Source organism: Peromyscus maniculatus, chromosome 12 (genome assembly GCF_049852395.1).
Source record: "Peromyscus maniculatus bairdii isolate BWxNUB_F1_BW_parent chromosome 12, HU_Pman_BW_mat_3.1, whole genome shotgun sequence".
NCBI classification, from domain to species: Eukaryota; Metazoa; Chordata; class Mammalia; order Rodentia; family Cricetidae; genus Peromyscus; species Peromyscus maniculatus.
Genome location: NC_134863.1, coordinates 13899591 through 13917444, shown reverse-complemented (window position 1 = coordinate 13917444; position 17854 = coordinate 13899591). Strand labels below are relative to the sequence as shown.

The window sequence follows — 17854 nt, the reverse complement described above, 5'->3', positions numbered from 1 at the left end:
AGAGTGAACAGCCTGGCACTCAGACCTCCTAACCCCCAAGAGAGTGGGAAGACATCCCACGCCCAGCTCTGAGCTGTCGCAGAGGGTCTGGACAACTGTGAACCAGGACAGGAAATGCCACGGTTCTCCCACCTCTTTCCCACTGAACTGAGTTAAAACTGTGTGTGGGCAGAGCCACGACGGCAATGAGGATGCTGGGCAGTGAGACTGGAGCAAAGTGGCCCTGTACGGCAGAAGCACAGGCCTCCATTCTGAGCCCTGCTCGTTGCCCAGAAGTCTACCTGCCCTGGAGCCCTGCCAGGTCCTACGTCTACCAGTCCTGCTCTGCTTAATGGAGTTGGACTCTTAGAAAATCCCATCCAGGCACTGGCCTCAGCTCTCCAGAGAGGCAGCAGAGCCTATTAATCTGCATCCTGAGCAAGAATGCCCTAACATACCAAAGTTTTTCTAAACTTGGGGAGGTGGAGCTGTAGAGAGGAAATGGCTTTGCCCTCTGTCCAATTTTGAGGCAACCCGCCACCAGCAGCTCTGAGAAACAGCAGTTCTGTTTTGGAAACTGGCACCCAGTGCAGGCTCACTCCTGGACATGAACTTGAGCCCCCCACCCCCACCCCCACCCCCAGCTGCGCACTCTACTTCTAGCCTCTCTGCCAATACCCCCTTCCAGCTGCCCCTGTCAAAGGCACCATTGTGCCCTCCTGGCATAGCAACAGAGTAGGGCTGAAGAGGAAGAAAACAGTTTCTGCCCATGGGATGTTCTTCAGCAGGTTGTGTGTGCGTGGCTTCAGTGCCACATTCCTTGAGCCCACACAGTTCACCAGAACTCCATCATCCCTGCCACAGATGGCAGCTCCTTTCCAGGCTAGTTAGCCCACCAGAGCTAGCTGTCAAAGAATGTGGAGCACCACAGCTGGGAGGTCAAGGCTGGTCACAGAGGGACATTAGGGACACAGAGGGACATTGGGACAAGAAACTCAAATGCAGCCTGCGGTAGCGTGCCAGAGTAAATTCTACATTTCAGATCTCTGAACTGGAAGGGATTTTATTTTAACTTACACACTCAACAAAAGAGTCATTCTAGCATATTCTAGTAAGTGAGGCTTTGACCTCCTCCTGATTATTGGAAGGGTAGGAAGCCCTCAAGAAGCCCGTTCATGTCTAAGATAGCATGGACATTCAGAACATTCTCCCTGATACTGCACAAGAGTTGTGTGTCCTGTTCCCTGCGATTGATTCCCTAGTTGGCATTTGGCACATTGCTTGGAATAAAAGAAATACACAGTATCTGTGGATGCATGAATGAAGTCCTCATTGCGGGCATATTATTATCCTCCTCACTCTTCTGCGTGACTGTCTTTCATAGGGCTAATGATGTATCTTTTACATAGTATCACATTAATTCACAACGAGCTATACAGTCCCAGTTCCTATATACCTCCATTTATAGATCCATAATTCTACTTTTTTTAAAGACTTGTTTTATTTTTGTTTTTGTTTTTAATTTTATGTGTATGAGGTTTTGCCTGCGTGTATGTCTGTGTACCATATGCGTGCAGTATTCTTGGAGGCCAGAAGAGGGTATCAGACCCTTGGAACTGAAATTGCAGAAAGTTGTGAATTGCTATGTGAGTGCTGGGAACCCAACCCAGGTCCTCTGTGACAGCATCAAGTGCTCTTAACCACAGAGCCATCTCTCCACTGACCGCTCTTGTTAGAGCAGACCCTCCACGTTGTCTCAGGGGTACCGGCACAGCACCAGCAGATCTCACACACACGCTCTTTACATTGCTCTGGCTTCTGGGTCTTGCCACTTGCATCTCATACAAGAAACCTGGCGGTTGAGAGAAGACAAGCACGAAAGAGAAGTTTGGAAGAGAAAGACCTTCCTTAGTTTCAAGTCAGTGTTTCCTCGTGTGCATAATGAGCGTATAAATACTGACGTGGCAGAGTTAAATGGATTAGATATAAAATATTTGATGCGCCTAGTTCATAAAGTTGCTAAAAATGATGTGCATTATTATATGTAGATGTTATTATCTTAACTGCCCACTACAGACATCAGCTCCTAAAATCATATCAAATAGCCTCTCTGAACACAGGGCAAGCTATTGCCTGTAAGATTTACCTACACACCAGACCCATTTTTGTATGGAGACAGGTAGAGTGTCTTCCCAAGACCACTCTCTCCACTCAGTGTAGCATGGTTTCTTCCCTCACAATACGTAGCAGACATTAACTCTGAAAGCATTCACCCTTGTTCTTCTCTAGGGAAAACAAATACAGTGATTTCCCTGGCTACTTTTCTTACCCTCAGAGTGAATTCTCTAATTCAGCCATAGGCCCTGCGATAGAAAGGTATGAGCTTCCTTTTGGGTCTTTTTGTCTCTGCCCATCAGTTATCAAAGCCGGCCTGCCTGCTGGTGCCTCTCTTCCCGACTCTTTCTGCTGAAGCTGTTGTATCTTGTGATTGGCTATAGTCAGAGTGTTCCTACCTTAGAACACAATTGCTTGCTCTTTGGTTTTGTCTTTCCGGAGGCCTTGCTGGTGAGCGGTTAGCAGCTCCTGTCTCCAACACTGACCTGAGAAAGCACCTGGGGAACTGGGTCATGTCCTATTTCCACTCCATCCCTAGATCTAGCATAGATGCCTGGTGAACGACTGAGTGCTTCTGGCTTCTCTGCCGCAGCAGCCAGCCTCCCATGCCTCTTCCTATTGCGGGGTGTGGAGGGTGGTACTTTAGCTATGAACAGAGGATTACTTCCTGCAGACTAGGGTTAATATTCACATCTCTCCCTGTCCTGGGCATTGAGTCCACTTCACTTAGCCATCACTGTGTTCATCCAAAGAGGTTGGGCAGATCCATCTGGGAAGATTTTGTCAGTGGTCTTCATGGAACAGCTTGTTTTCCATTTTAGGAAAACAAGGATTTCTCCACAAGTTCTCTGCTTTCGATTCACAGGTAGCTATGTTGAACACCCGATATGGGTTAGATAGGCCTGGGTCTGTGGAGGACACAGAGCCGTGTGGAACACTGTCCTTACCTTCTGCTGAGCTTTGCGTCTCTTGGGGAAATCAAAGCAATAGAATGCAGAGAACTGCTCACCTGCTAGACACTTGGAAGAGCTGTGAGGAGCCACTGCATCTCAGGCAGGCTGGGATGTATCAGACGTACATGGAGCAGTCAACAGACCCCTACTCTTTGGCCGCCCAGAACAATGTAGTCTCTATAACAGGCAGTTACCGGGACCCAGCTAACTATCAACCTCAGCTATTATCTTCTCGCCAAACCAAAGAGGGCAGACCAGTTAGGGGCCGGTCTTCCCCAGAACCTGATGTGCCCTCTAGGCTGCCAAGCCAAATCAGCAAGGACCCCCTCCCCTCCTGCCCACTGCTGGCCGTCTTCTCTGGGGCTCTACAAGACCTTGGGACTACACAGGGAGATTTACGCTGGTTGGTATCCTGTTCCCTCAAAAGAGAGGCAAAGTAGGGGAGGGTTGCCCAGGCTTATGTCAGTTCCCCACCCCCTGCCCTTCAGGCTTGGTCTGAAGCGGTGAAGCCCAGCTGTCAGAACCCAGTTAAAGGTCAGGATGTGGTCCACCTCGACCTCAGCCCTCTTCTTCTACACTGCACTTGAAAGACCTTTCCTATAGATACAGCCCAGTATTTCTCCCTCAGCAGGAGCTCCTCCCTGGATTTTGTCACTGGGAAAAGGCTCAGTATCATCCTCAGACCCTGCCTCCAAAAAGGAAAAAGTACCGGAAATTTATAGATAACCACCCCACCCCCCAAAAAAAAACAAACATGAGACCTCTCAACTAAAAGCAGTAACACCTTCAGACAAACTGGTAATTAGAAAAAAGGGGACTGTTGAGAAAGTTAAGGAATTATGATTGCCATTGAAGAGTGTTGATGGCGGAAGTAATTTTAAAGATACATAGTATTTACGGACGGAAAGAGAAAATCCGGGTCTGCTGTAGAACAAACCATTCGGCATGCATGCCAGATATAACCTCTGTGCTGGGTGGTTCTCTCTCTCTCTCTCTCTCTCTCTCTCTCTCTCTCTCTCTCTCTCTCTCTCTCTCTCTCTCTGCTGGGTGGTTCTCTCTCTCTCTCTCTGCTGGGTGGTTCTCTCTCTCTCTCTCTGCTGGGTGGTTCTCTCTCTCTCTCTCTCTCTCTCTCTCTCTCTCTCTCTCTCTCTCTCTCTCTCTCTCTCTCTCTTCCTGCACCTTTAGAAATACCCATAATAAAAAGATTAAAACAAAGCGAAAGAGGGGGGCATAACAGAATAATGCAGCGGCAGAGTGCCCTGGAAACCCGGGGAGCCGGAAGATGAGAGCGGAGAGGAGCCCCCGGAGCCCTTCAGGGCTGAGCCCCACCTCCTAACTCCCCAAGCCGACCCAGCCCAGTGGTGGGTGGAGCTTCGCTACAAAAACAGTCTGCTACCAAACCAGAGAAAAACCTGCCTGCGGGTGGTGTGGAGAATCCAGGTTAGGGATAACGAGCAGCCTAAAAACTGAAAGAGGTCGTCAAATAAATAGAATCTCTGTCCCCGGAGACCTGCAGAAAAGGGTTGACAGGGCTGGAAGGCAGGAGGCCCCCCTCTACCTTTTCGGGTTACGGGGGGGGGGGGGGGCTACTGCAGGGTGCATGATGCTCTGCCTCCCTTCCCTCTGATGCTGTCGACCCCCTCAGCGAAGACGAGAGCTGGGGGAGTCTAGGCTCAGCCCAGAATTGCAGAGGCCCAAAGCCGGGGGGGGGGGGGCGGGGGGAACACCACTAATCCTGAGCTCTTTAGTAATTTGCTCATCAAGGCCTGTGGTCTCCTAACCTAGTCCTTCTGTCCAGAACCGTCCCGCTCTGAAGAAGTCAGAACTGTGGGTGCTGGGGCCTCGATTCGCCCCAAGGGCAGGAGCTGAGCAGGCGCCGACCCTGAGGAGCATGACTAGCTGTAAATGCTGGGGGCCGGTGCAGCCCCAACCAGGGCTCAGGAGCCGAGCCTGAGAACCCCAGCCTAGCTCAGGGTATCAGGAGAGGGCCTCTAGGCTCTCCCTGGAGCCACCCGGGAGGGGGTCGGGGGAGGGGGATGACGTCATGGAACACGGAAGATTTAGCTGGGGAACAGGCCATGTCCTGTGTTCCAGTTAGGGCCACAGTGCTCCACTCCAGGCTACACTTTCTCAGACTCAGTACAGCAAGCCTTGCACTTCACGGAGTTCCGAAGGAAATAGATGGATACAGGGGCTAGGAGGCAGGTGTGCAGAGGAGCAGCAGCATTAAACTGCTCCAGCCAACCCCACGGAGCAGGGGGAGGTCAAATCATGCAGGAGTTAGGGATTGCCTCTGCTCCCACTAAAACTCCGTCGTCCCCCCCCACTTCATTTTCTAATTGACTGCTTAAAGCTCAGAGAGATTTAGAACCAAGCCAGAATCACACCGCAGTCTTACAAGAGAGCCAGGATTTAAATCCCTCTGCCTCAGAGCCCAAGGGTGGGCAGAGACTTCAGTGTGAAGCACCTCAGAAACCTCCCGCGTCTCCTGGTTGCCCCACTTTACACCGGATAGAGAATGGAAGAGGACAGTCTACCAAGAGCAGACAGAGGACTGCTCTTCTAGGGAGGCAGAAAGGGTGAACACTCCTGGCAGGTTATGGCTGCAGACAGACAGACAGACAGACGAGGACACTTAAGGCTGCTGGCAAGGAAGAAAGGTGCCTATTTGTCAAGGAGAGTGCTGGTGGTCTAGTTCTTTGGTTTTGTGGGTTGTTGTTTTTTAAACAAATCTGGCCTAGAGACGGGATTTCATAACACTAATGTCTAAGCCCTTATAAGATAGAACGGCAGTGGGAGATCCAATTATTCAAACAACAGCTGCAAGCTGAATTTTGCTGTAAATCAGCATCAGCTTCACCACCTCATCTCTAGGGTGGAACCTGGCATCCAGTGCCGGCATTGGCAGCCTCCGGCTACATCTGTGCAATGACCTTGAGCCAGCGCCTCCACCACCCGCTGGGGCAGCAGTGGTATCTCCCTAGGATCCTAAGAGACGATGTAGGTGAAGGCCAGCCGGGTGCCCGAGGAAGTCTGGCCAAGGGTAGCTGTGGCTATTACTACTTCTCAGAAGGGAAGAGGTGTTTCCATCCACAACGAATAAATGGAAGTGCTGTGGAAGTTACTCCAACCAGGAAGGGAAGTAGCCGTCGGATCTAGGAAGGAACGCAGGAAAGGGGACAGTTCCAGGCACAGAGTTGAGGAAAGCCGGTTCTGAAGTGCAGACAAGTTTTGGCACAGTGAGCCAGAGCCTAAATTCCTAATTAGCAATAGCCTAGGAAGGGTGGACCAATAAGAACACTTTCCAAGATAAACTCGCAACAGATCATTAAACACATTGAGAAGGGAAAGGGGCTCTTGTTGTTTCCAAGTCACCGTGACAGCAGCCGAGAGGCCAGGATGCGCATACGCGAAGGGGGGGGGTTGTACACTGAGACAAAGGCACCAATGTAGCCACGCCCAGGAGGAACTGTGCAAAGAACACCTCCGACCTACAAGCCTGGCTCCTCCGGGAAGCTGCAGCTGAGAACATGATGTGATGTGAAAAGCAAAACAACAAACAGGAACAGAATGAAATGTGGGCAGTATAGTTCAGTAGGGCTCTGCCATTCTGGACATTTTCTTCTTTTCCGTATTGCTAGTGGCTCTCTGCTGGTTAGTGTTTATAAACTTGACTTAGACTCGAGGTACCTGGGTAGGAGAACCCACAATAGAGAAATTGCTTCCATCAGATTGGCCTGTGGGCTGGTCTGTGGGGTATTGTCTAGACTGATGGTTAATATAGGAGGACCTAGCACTTTGTGGGTGGCACCACTCATAAGCAGATGGTCTGAATTATATAAGAAGGCAGGCTGAGCAAGCCCCGGGCGAGCAAGCCAGTAAGCAGCACCCCTCCCTGGCCTCTGATTCAGTTCCTACTTCCAGGTTCCTAACTTGAGTTCCTGCTCTGAATTCTCACAGTGATGGACTGTGATCTGGGATATGTAAGCCAAGTAAACTCTTGACTCCTGGGCTTAGTTTTGGTCAGCGTTTATCACAGCAACAGAGTATCGAACTCGATCAGGTCCTAAATTAAATATGGGGAAACATGCTAACGCCCCACCATGTCTAAGGTACGGCAATGGAGAACTTAATGGCCTTCGAAAATTCACACACATTTGAGTCCAAGTTGTTGGAAAGTCTCTAGATACCATTCAGAAGTCACTCTGATCCATGTAGAAAACAGGAGATTCTGTCCCATGAAAGGCAAAAACAAATGCCACACCACTTTCCCAAAGACAGCAGGGTACACAGTGAAAACTACATATTGAGGCTCTTCTCTCTAGTCCCTGGAAACTAGAGTCAGTGATTGACAACCAGGCACACATAATAGAGCTGACTAAAGATAGATTCCTTTATTACTTTTCTGATAGAGGTTGTCAGGAAATCATTTAGAAAATTCAATGTGAACTTAGCGTAGTGTCTTCTCTTTTGACACAAACAAACAACCCCCCGCCCCCAAAAAAACCCTCAAAATCCACAGAATTAAGGTCTGCAGACCTGGATTTCCATCCTTCTCCAAGGTGAGGGCATGTTCTCTTAGGTCCATCTTATCTAAAGCTCTGTGATGCTACCTTAAACTGCAAGTGGGCCGGTAAGAGCAGGGTCCTGAAGATCCTGCATCAGTACAGCACCTCCATGCTAAGGTGGAGACTATACCATGTCTGACCGAGGGGAGACTTGATCCCTGGGTTTGCCGTTATATAACTTAACCCCCAAATGATGGGAGAGCTGTAACGAAGGTCACGGAGTGATGGTCTGGTTAGACTGGAGGTTGGACCGAGAACCAGATGAAGTAACTGAACATAAACACAAAGTCCTGTGTCTGCGCTGTAGTTTTCAATCCTGCCTAAGTTCGAGAGAGAGAAACACATAGTCAGATGAGAACAGGGGTGACTGAGATCCCACGCCAGTGGAAGTGGTAGTGTCGTCATTTAGCTTCCAACAAAGGAGCTGATGAGGCTCTGACCGCGTTAAGGAGGAGAACAGTGGTAGGTAACATGTTACACCCTTCCGGGTGCTTTGTTCACGTCTTGTTTTATGGGCATGATAATGTGATAGAATTCCAGCCCCAAGAAATAGTGGTGTGATTGCCACCTGTCCACGGAATCCTGAGAGTGCTATTGTTTTTGATGCCAGGGATAGTACCAATTAGCCAGGTAATAAACTGTGGTGTGTGCAGAACAGAACAGTCAAAATAAGAAAAGTCTGGAAAGGAGGTTCTAAGTACTGGCCATACTCAGCCCAGAGGTTGCACAGCTAGATGAATGGGGGTGGGGGGGAAATAGTTGAGTATTCCCTTGAAGTCTGAACATTGTGTGATGCCCTCAGCGTACTCGGCTTCCTCTGTCTCTCCGTGCTCCCAGATCCACAAGGAAGGCAGCCATCATAGCTGAGGGGAAGGTGTGGCAATAGTCAGTGAGTTTCTTGGGATTTGGGGGTTTTTAGTTTTTGTTTGAATGGGTTTTCTGTTGTTGTTGGTGGTGGTTTTCTTGTTGTTGTTATTGTTGTTTGTTTGTTTGTTTGTTTGTTTTGAGACAGGGTCTAGTACATCCCACACTAGCCTTGAACTCACTATGTCACGGAGGATGTCCTTGAACTTCTGATCCCCCTGCCTCTGCCTCCTGAATACCACGCCTCCTGTGCCATGTGCCCAGCATATGCACTGGTAGGGATGGTTCTGTGCACACTAGGTTGGCATCCTGCTCCCCAGCCCCAGCCCCAGCCCCCACATACACCACGATAATGACGATCGTCTCCCTGTGACGTGCTTAGTGGACTGGCTGAACGCAAGAAGGAGGAAGGCCATGCCACTTAGCTCCAAGAGGGAGGAGAGGACCAGTGGAGGGAGCCATAAGAAAGAATCCATGCCCACTTAAGAGAACGTTGAGAGGATCCAAACTCCCCCGTGGAGAAGTGTGTCCCCAGTTACCAGGAAAGCTCACTGTATTCTTGTTCTATGGTTGGGACAAGTCAGAAGGTGACAGCATTGATGAGGAACTTCAAAGAACTGGGGCAGTGGGTGAGTCACCGTGAAGGTAACGAGCGCCAACACTCTTCCTCCTCTGGCGAAGACGCTGAACGTCATTAGATTTCTGGGTATCTTAGGTCAGTTTCTGTTGTTCCTGAACACCGAAAACTGGGCGAATAGTAAGTAACGAAAGTTTAGTTCTTACCATTCAGATTCAGGTGCTGCTTGTGGCAGGGCCCTTGGCTCCCAGGGACTCTGCGGTCTGGACGCAGCACGAGCACACACTGTGGTTTCCTTCCCCTTCCGACAAGGCTAATAAGATCACAGGGCTCCATTCTCATCTAATCCTAATTAGGCCCCACCTCGGAATACCGTGACAATGGAATTAACCCACCATGAATTTGATGGAGGCGGCCAGAGCATAGGAGCAGACACCCCAGGTGGGAGGAGATGCTACTGTATGTGTGCTTTCAGCTGTCTGCCCTTCTTCAAAGAAGCAAGCTAAAAAAGAAACAGAAACAAAACCAAAACATGAAGTTTATAGTTTGTCAAATTCCACAAATGGGGCGCTTACCTGTGCATTCTTGGGTATAGGACAACTCTTTGGGTCCTGTTCATTCTTCTGTAAATGAAATAAATCACCAGTAATCCCAAGGAACAAGAATCAAAGCTAGGACTTTTTTTTTTTTTTTTTTTTTTTTTTTGCTGCGTGAGTAAGCATCATGCCAAAATCGGATTTACAGCTAGGTGAAGCACAGACTCAAGCCCTCCAACCTTGCAAACCCCATGGGGGATGGGGGTGGTAGAAACTAGATAAAGAAACCCAGCTACGTCAGCAAGCAGCGCATGTGCCAGAGCAACACTTTACACAGCTCTGAGAGACAGGCAAATTGGAAGTTCTCCCAAGCCTGAAAGTCTCGCACTTCTCAGCAGGCAGAGGCAGAGGATAAAATCAAGGGATAAAATGAAAATAGTCATTTGTTGAGAATCTCCCTAATATTGGTTTCTGGACCCAGTGACACAGCAGATCTTCACTGTGATTAGGAGTCATCCAAACTGAGGATATGAGTTTGGCCGCTGCCTTGGTCTAAATTGCATCCATAAATGTTACTGGTCCTTTGGAAGTTTTGTGCTGTCTTTCCTAGAGCCAACCAGGACTAGCCTGCTCCATCTCATGACAGTGTCAAAGCCTTAAGTGCCAGATATCTAACTGACAGTGGTGGGGTGGCTGAGGACCCGCCACACCCTTAAGAAGCCCCACCATACACAGCTCCACCATGATCTGCTTTCTCTCTGCTTCGCAGTGTGACGGAGTTGAGGTGGACCTGAGCAATATCTTCCTGGAAGGCATTGCCATTCTTAACATTCCCAGCATGTACGGAGGCACCAATCTCTGGGGAGAAACCAAGAAGAACAGGGCTGTGATCCGGGAAAGCAGGAAGAGCGTCACAGACCCAAAAGAGCTGAAATGCTGTGTCCAAGGTAAGCAAGCATGGGGAGAATTGCTCTAGCCATTGCTCCAGTGTGTTGGCAAGCCACACAGAACCTACAGCAGGCTTGATGAGCCCTCCCCCCACCCCCCAGCTGCCAAGGACCTGGTGCTCTGGGAACAGGCTGACTCATCATCCCTGGGGTTGGAAAGTTTACAATCTAATTGAGAAGGCAAGATTCACAATAAAGGAACCCGAAGTGATAGTCAGTAGGCAAACCAGGGCTCCATGAGGTTAGGAGTCAAGTTCTGCTCCTGCCATGGGTACCAGTGTCTTCCATGTCTACATCCAACAGTTCTCAACCTGCTCTCAACTCCCAGAGCAACATCAGACCCCATCCGTCACTCCTTCCCCCTGGAAACCCTTTGTCCTTATGGCTTCTAGAACTCTACTTCCTTCCAGTTTTCTTGGTCACCCCCCTGCTCACTACTCAGTCTCTTTTCTCTCTGGCCAGTTAACTATTATTTTTTAAAAAACCATCCACAATCCAAGCACTTCTTATCACCTGCTTTCCGATCACCTGGATCTAAGCCACTATATTCTTTCTTTGGAATTACTAAAAATCCTTCTCCCTGGATTCCTTCTTCTGCCCGTGCTATATATAATGTGTGCTCACCAAGTGCGGTGGTGTGTGCCTGTAACGCCAGCGCTGGAGAGGCAGAAACACGCATGTGAGGCCAGCCTAGGCTATTTACCTAGAACAACCTTCCCAAACAGTCTATTCTCACCATCATGTAAAGACAGACCCCTGAGGAAATATCCAATCATGACACGGGCCAAATCCTATACCAACCCCAAGTAAAATGCCAACGGTCTTAGTGTGATCTGTAGCCTCAAGGGGTCTAGCCTTCAGCTAGCTCCCAGACCTCCTCTTCTGCATGGAGTCTTCCCTGTCACTCACACTGCTTCTGCCACTTGTACAGGCGGTTTGCATGAACCAACTCGTCCTTTCCAGAAGAGCCGGAGAGTAGGTCAAAGAGGCCCTCGGCTTGTATGCTTTCTGAGATGTCCTTAAATGACCTTCATCCCAACCCTTGTCAGTCAAAGTCAAAGCACCTGGCTCCTGATTCCCCTAAGGATTTTTTGGCTTTCATGGTATCTTAGTTGCCTGGAGAGTGGAGGGTGAGAAACTGGGGTGGGGACATTGTATGGGTACTAAGAGAGGATTGGTTTCTAGTCCAGGTATTGCTACCAACCCATTTTTAGGTGTGCGTGTGTCGGTGGGGGGGGCGGGGACACCTCAGTTTTCTTTGCTGTAAAACCAGCTTTTCAGGTAAAAATCTCCTTAGCTGGGTAGATGGGGCTGAATAAGAAGCTTGACTCCTAAACCAGACTTGCTTTGTGAAAAGGATTCCTGGACTCTGAACTACCTACCATTGAAGGGAGGGGGCTACCTACCACTGAATGGAGAAGGGTACCTACAAGTGAGAGGGGGGCTACCTATCATTGTAGGGAGGAGGCTACCTACCATTGATGAGAGTGGGCTACCTACCGTTGAAGGAAGGGGATTCCTACCATTGAAGTAAAGGGACTTCCTACCATTGAAGGGAGAGGGGATACCTATCATTGAAGGGAAGGGGCTACCTACCATTGAAGGGAGGGGATTCCTACCATTGAAGAGAGGGTGCTACCTACCATTGAAGGGAGGAGCTACTTGCTTATTTCACATGGATCATCTGTATTCTCAAGCAAGTTAATCAAGAAACATCCTCTTCATACCTCTGTCCTCTCAAAGAGGACTCAGGAATATTTCTCTCTTGCCCTCTCATGCCCCCTTTATTTCACACAGTAAACTTTTCAATTTGTATGAATTATTAAACTGAGTAATTCATTCCTCTTTCCTCCCTTAGCAGGGGAAGTTGTGGGTGCTAGCAGAGTAAGGGAAATACTGGAGGTTGCATAAAGTTCCTGGCTCCCCCCCCCCCCCCCCCCCCCCCCCGTGCTCCCACTTCAACCCCACTCTCACCTCCCTAACATCCAGCTCTACCAGCACAGAGAAGGAACTGGCAAAGAATTAACCCTCTCCCATATCCACCCTGGGGCTTGAGGAAGCTCTTCCTGAGATCACATTCTGCCTTAGGGCTCAATGTCAGCTTGCATTTTCTCCTTAAGCATCTGATCTTACATCTTTCTGTTCTTTACGAAAGAGTAAACTGTTGGTCGCTCCTAGTCCCAACTCCCCTTTCCCATCCCCAAAATGTGCTTTCAGAGCTGAGAGATGAAGCACTTCCTGTTCTTCAACGGGAGTGTGAGTGGATCAAAGGAGAGGCGCTGGCCTCTGGACTTCGCATAGGCTCAACTCTGAGCCTTCCTCCAGAAAGAGCCATCATCCAGTAAAGTTGAGATCCCAGTGGGGAAAGCTAGAGATTTCCCTTCGCCCCTGGGCTCCCCCACACTCTGCCTCTCACTAGTCCGTGCTCTTGTGGGTGTCTTTGCACCTTCTTGGCTCTCCATTTTTCTTACCTGTAAAACAAGCAATCTGGAAATCCTATTTTGAGACTTCCCACGTCTCCAAAAACTGACAATCAAGCTTTGGTCTATGTGGCCTCCTTGAGCAGAATTGTATGTGTATTTTTTCTTCTGTGTGTTTGTCCCAGGACTTCTAAGGGGGCAGGGAGCTCTCTGCAGGCTCTTCATCCATCGAGATCCTTGACTCCTTGGCCTCTCTTTGGGACTAGAAGAGAGGGAGAAGTCAGGGCAGAGTGTAGAGAGAAAGGTCTCATCATTGGAAGTACAAGAGGAAAGGGTAACAGAATGCTTATGCCAAATTTCATAACCTCTCTCGTGGGAAAAGACCCAAGTAAGAAGGTCGCTCGGGATCAACACGGAGTGAGTTCTATGAGGACGCAGTCTGCTGAGAAGGTAACAAGCGTGCAGGGAACCTGCAGGTGGATAACCTGGGTTTAAATTTTGGCTTTATATTTTAAAATTTGAAATTTATCCCACCTCCTCAGCTTCCTCATCCATAAATTGGGCATAATAATACCTAGTTCCCTAGCTTGTTAAGAAGATGGTGGGCATTGAAGTACCTGGATGCAATATGAGCTCAAACTTAGAGATAACCATCCTCCATCTTCTTCTGAGCATGCAAGTCAGGATCTGGTTTTGACGTGTCTGTCTTCAGCATGCGCCACCAATGGGAAAGGGCAAAGGTCCTGCAGAGTTCCACTAAGCCTTGTCTCAGCACAGAAAACCCACATAAGCGATTGCACCCACTGCCCCCGCACCCCCCCCCAGACTTCTTAGATCACAAGGACAGAGGCTAGGGATTATGAATCTCTGAACCCCTACTAACTGTCCCCAAGTATCAAAAACTAAAAAACAAGGGGCTGGACACATGGCTCAGCGAGTATGAGTGCATAATGATGCTCTTTCAAAGGACCCAAGTTCAATTCCCAGCACCCATATCAGGTGGCTTATCACCGCCTGTACCTCCAGTTCCAGGGGACCTGACACCTCTGACCTCTACAGGCTCTAGCACTCAGCCACACACAGATACACAGACACACACTTTAAAATAATAAGAAAATAGAAGTTTAAAAAACAAAAAGCATTAGATAAATGAGAAACTCGTGGCATCAGTAATCATTAATATTTGTAACAAGAATGGTCAGAAATAATCTTTAATTTTTATGTTCCATTGTAGCCTGCAAGTAATTTTATGTAAATGAATATAATCCTAACCAAAAACCCATGGGAAAGGTTATGTACCTAGCCAAATATCCCTACTTTACAGTTGGGGAAAAAAAAAAAAAACTAGTCAGTTTATATCCAGAAGTATCATTGGAACCAAGACTTGTGTCCATGATTCCAAACCAGCACTTAGAGGGTGTGTCCATCTAGAAAATGTACTGAAGAGACTTCTGTGTGTTTTGTACAAGCCAGGTTTTCACAGCATGGGTGACAGATAGATGCAGTCCAATGAGAGGATTCAATCTACTTGGTGACACTCTGATCCTCTCCCTTAATGACTCACCCCTCCAGAACTCCCAACAGAGAAACCAGCTCTGAATTTCCTGGACACTGAGATTTGCCTCAGCCTCCCTAGAAAACTGGTTGTAGATTGCCCTGAATTATAGGCTGCATGTCCTCATCATCTCTTTCCCCTGTCTGTCTTGGAAAACAAGGGGCATATGTTCCACAGTCACCTGGGATAGTGGGCCCTTAAAAGGAGGCAGACTAAAGTCACATTAGATAGCCAGCTTTATTCAGAGCATCAGACAATTTATACCCTGAGGGTTACAAAAGGTCACCTGAGTAAAGTTCTTCTGGGCTCAAGCTGTATACGATCACAAAGACAAGCGGCGCATGGCAAAAGCGTGTTTTTCCATAGAGGCACATGAATAGCAACAGCTGAAGTCAACTCACTCCTGTCTGCTGCACCTGGGGGGAGCACGAAAACACATTCCAAGAACGGTTCTGTGTTTTGAAGAAACTGAGGTCGCAAGGCTCTTGTCTTGTTTTCTTGGTGCTTTCTCACAAGCACTCAGAATTCTCACATGATTCCATTCTTGGACTGTGTTTCAACAACCTTTGTGTCCTTTTCACAGCCTGCTACCCCAAAGGGTGTAGAGCGTTCTACAGAAGCTGTTGCTGCAAGAAGAGAGAGGAAGGCATCTTGCCTTCAGTCAGCACAACGGGCAATAGACCCTGCAGGAAGACAGGATCAGGCAGGAAGCGGAAATGATGGAGAAAGTCTTAGGAAGCATTGTATGTGAATATGGGGACCATTAATCGTTCACTTGACAAGTGAGATGTGCTAGCCATCTTTAAATAACGAACTCAAATGCAGCTTAAAGGACTTGCAACTGAGAATCTGTGTGGAGTGGAGGGATGCACCCCCGATGAATTACAAAAAACAAAACCCAAAAACTCAGGCCTCCTCACCTCCCCCCATGTGACCTTACAATCTCTCCAGGCCTCCATTACAGCGCTTGACCGAACAGAACAGTGATGGGCTCCTCTGGATCGTTGCGAGGGTTGAACTGGATCATCCTTGTAGGGCACATAACAGCACCTAGAACTCAATGAGGCCTTGACCAACAGTCATCGCTGTCACCGCTTGGTGTTAAGTGACATGAAGGGGACAATTTAGAAGGTCTCTCTTGACTTCTTCAGAAATTTGACCTAGATTTCCTTAAACCACCTGTGGCTCTAGCAATCGGTACCTCTGGGGTTATTATTGGGACAATGCTTAAGTGCATTTGGCTGTTGCTGGAGGACTTAGGAAGACACCTGAGCAGACTGCTGTCCAGACAAGCAGCGAGAAGGACAGGGGTCAGGTAGCCAAGTGAAGCACAAATCTGGGTAAGTGAGTGAAACTGGAAAGCAGAGTCCTTGGAGCTCTGCCATTCCCTCTGGCACCAGCCCAAGATACAATGAGAGACTTCCTACACACTTTCTCATTACCCTCAATCCAGTCTTCAGGCTGGAGCCAATGGTGGACTGGCGATAAGTCACCCCCGCTGCACCCCCTGCCTATCTCACATGTGGTTTCTCTATCAGTCCCACTTGAACCACAAATAGAGTGTTCTAGACAAAGTTCTAAGCCAAAATCTCTCTAGTCTATCAGCAGGTAATAATTTCTGCCAGTAAACAAAGCAAGGGTCAGACACTTGTGGTAGAGAGTTTACTCTGAGTAGTTCTTACAGTACTACAGACAGGCTTTCTGTCAGCTCATTCAACATCCATGCAAACGCACCTACCAAGCATCAGGTACTAGAGCATGATGGGGAATAATGACTTCCCAGCCCCTAGGGGACTAGCACGGCATGGCCTCCATAACATCACCCTGCAACGAGACACAAAGAACTGTGATAAGAGCTAAGAGCTGCATGGCTCCCACGTCTGAATGAGTCCAACCAGCCAATGTAACATTCACAGGCACACCCGTGGTCTCCCTAACCTGGTACTCGAGCCTGCTGATCTAAGCAGTCTCCCAGCCCATTGCGGATCACCCCTGCTCTCCCAGATTCAGAGGCTCTCTCTAGGAAAGAGAAGCAAACTCCCAGGCATGCAAGATCACAGGGTTCTTCTGCTCATTTGACCCTGCTACTTTGCAAGCATGGATGGCTTGCTCATGTGTGCATGGTGCCTTGTGGGTTTTCACCAACCATATGACGAGTGCCCTGAGTTCCAAAGCCAGGGCACAGATACCGGCCAGCCATCTCAAACGTTGATACTCCCAAGCGGGAAACCACAGCTCAGTTGAGACTCAGAAATAACGGCAAGCCTACGTTCATGACTTCTTGTGGCTTTCTTCCCACTTGTATATAATAAAGTCATAACAGAGGAGGGCCCAATAGGTTCAGAGATGGCCAAGGCTTTCCCTAACTAGCCTAAAAATGGTACATTTCACGGGGGTATACTGCTTACTTTTTGTTTCTGTGATAAAAACACTGACCAGACACCAACTTAGGGGAAGGAAAGGGCTTATCTGGCTTACAGGTTATTGCTCCTCATCAAGGGAAGCCCAGGCAGGAACCTAGAGGCAGAACCGAAACAGAACCATGGAGGAAAGCTGCTTGCTGGCTTGTTCCTCGTGTCTTATCCAGGACCACCTGCCCAGGGATGACACCATCCACAGTGGGCTGGGCCCTTCCATATCCATCATTAATCAAGAAAATGCCCAGACAACATGCCAATGGGCCAGTCTGATGGGGGCAGTTCCTCAGTTGAGGTCCCCTCTTCCCAGGGGACTCTAGTTTGTGTCCAGTTGACAATAACTAGCTGGCTTAGATGATCTCTCCTGTGGGTTGGCAGAGAAGGAGGCATGTGAACTCCAAAGGGCCTCGGGAGTACTAGGTGTGTGCACTGGGACTCTTCTCGGTGCTGGAAAATTACCATGGCAACATGTGTCATCTTGTTAAATGTTTGCAGGCCTACAGAAAGATTTGACTCCGCTCTGCACAGGAAATCACAGCTCTGCCATTCAGTCTTAGCAGCCCACGCTGGCATCAACAAACCCCAAACTAGTCATTATCTTCCCCTTCTACCCATGCTTTTTCTCCCCTCCTCAAGCCCACTGCCTCCCCACAACCACATGGCCCCTGCCTGGCTAGTATCTCACCTGGTGCCCAAGCCAGATACCCAAGATTCCCCCTCAAAGCTACCTGGTCCAACTCTCCTATGATTCCTCCTTTATAGGCCATCTCCCTCACTAGACTGGGAGCTCCCGAGGGAGCTCCAGATGTCATGGTCCCTGTGCTTGGCAGGGTCTCTGAGGCCTCAGATGGGTTTCTGAGGACTAGCTGGCCAAATGCACCCAGAGCCAGGACACGATGGAGTGATAAGCTATGGGGCTGTGG

General features: G+C 48.8%; 1 protein-coding gene across 3 annotated transcripts in view; it reads left to right on the top strand.

The window, feature by feature from the left end:
- Positions 1 to 17854, top strand: part of Dgkg (diacylglycerol kinase gamma) — a 209540-nt gene that overhangs the window by 162430 nt on the left and 29256 nt on the right. For all 3 annotated transcript variants that reach the window (XM_006985051.4, XM_016003621.3, XM_076548617.1), the window contains one exon: positions 10362 to 10539. In XM_006985051.4, coding sequence (XP_006985113.1) covers positions 10362 to 10539 — 178 coding nt within the window. The remainder of the gene's footprint in view (positions 1 to 10361; positions 10540 to 17854) is intronic.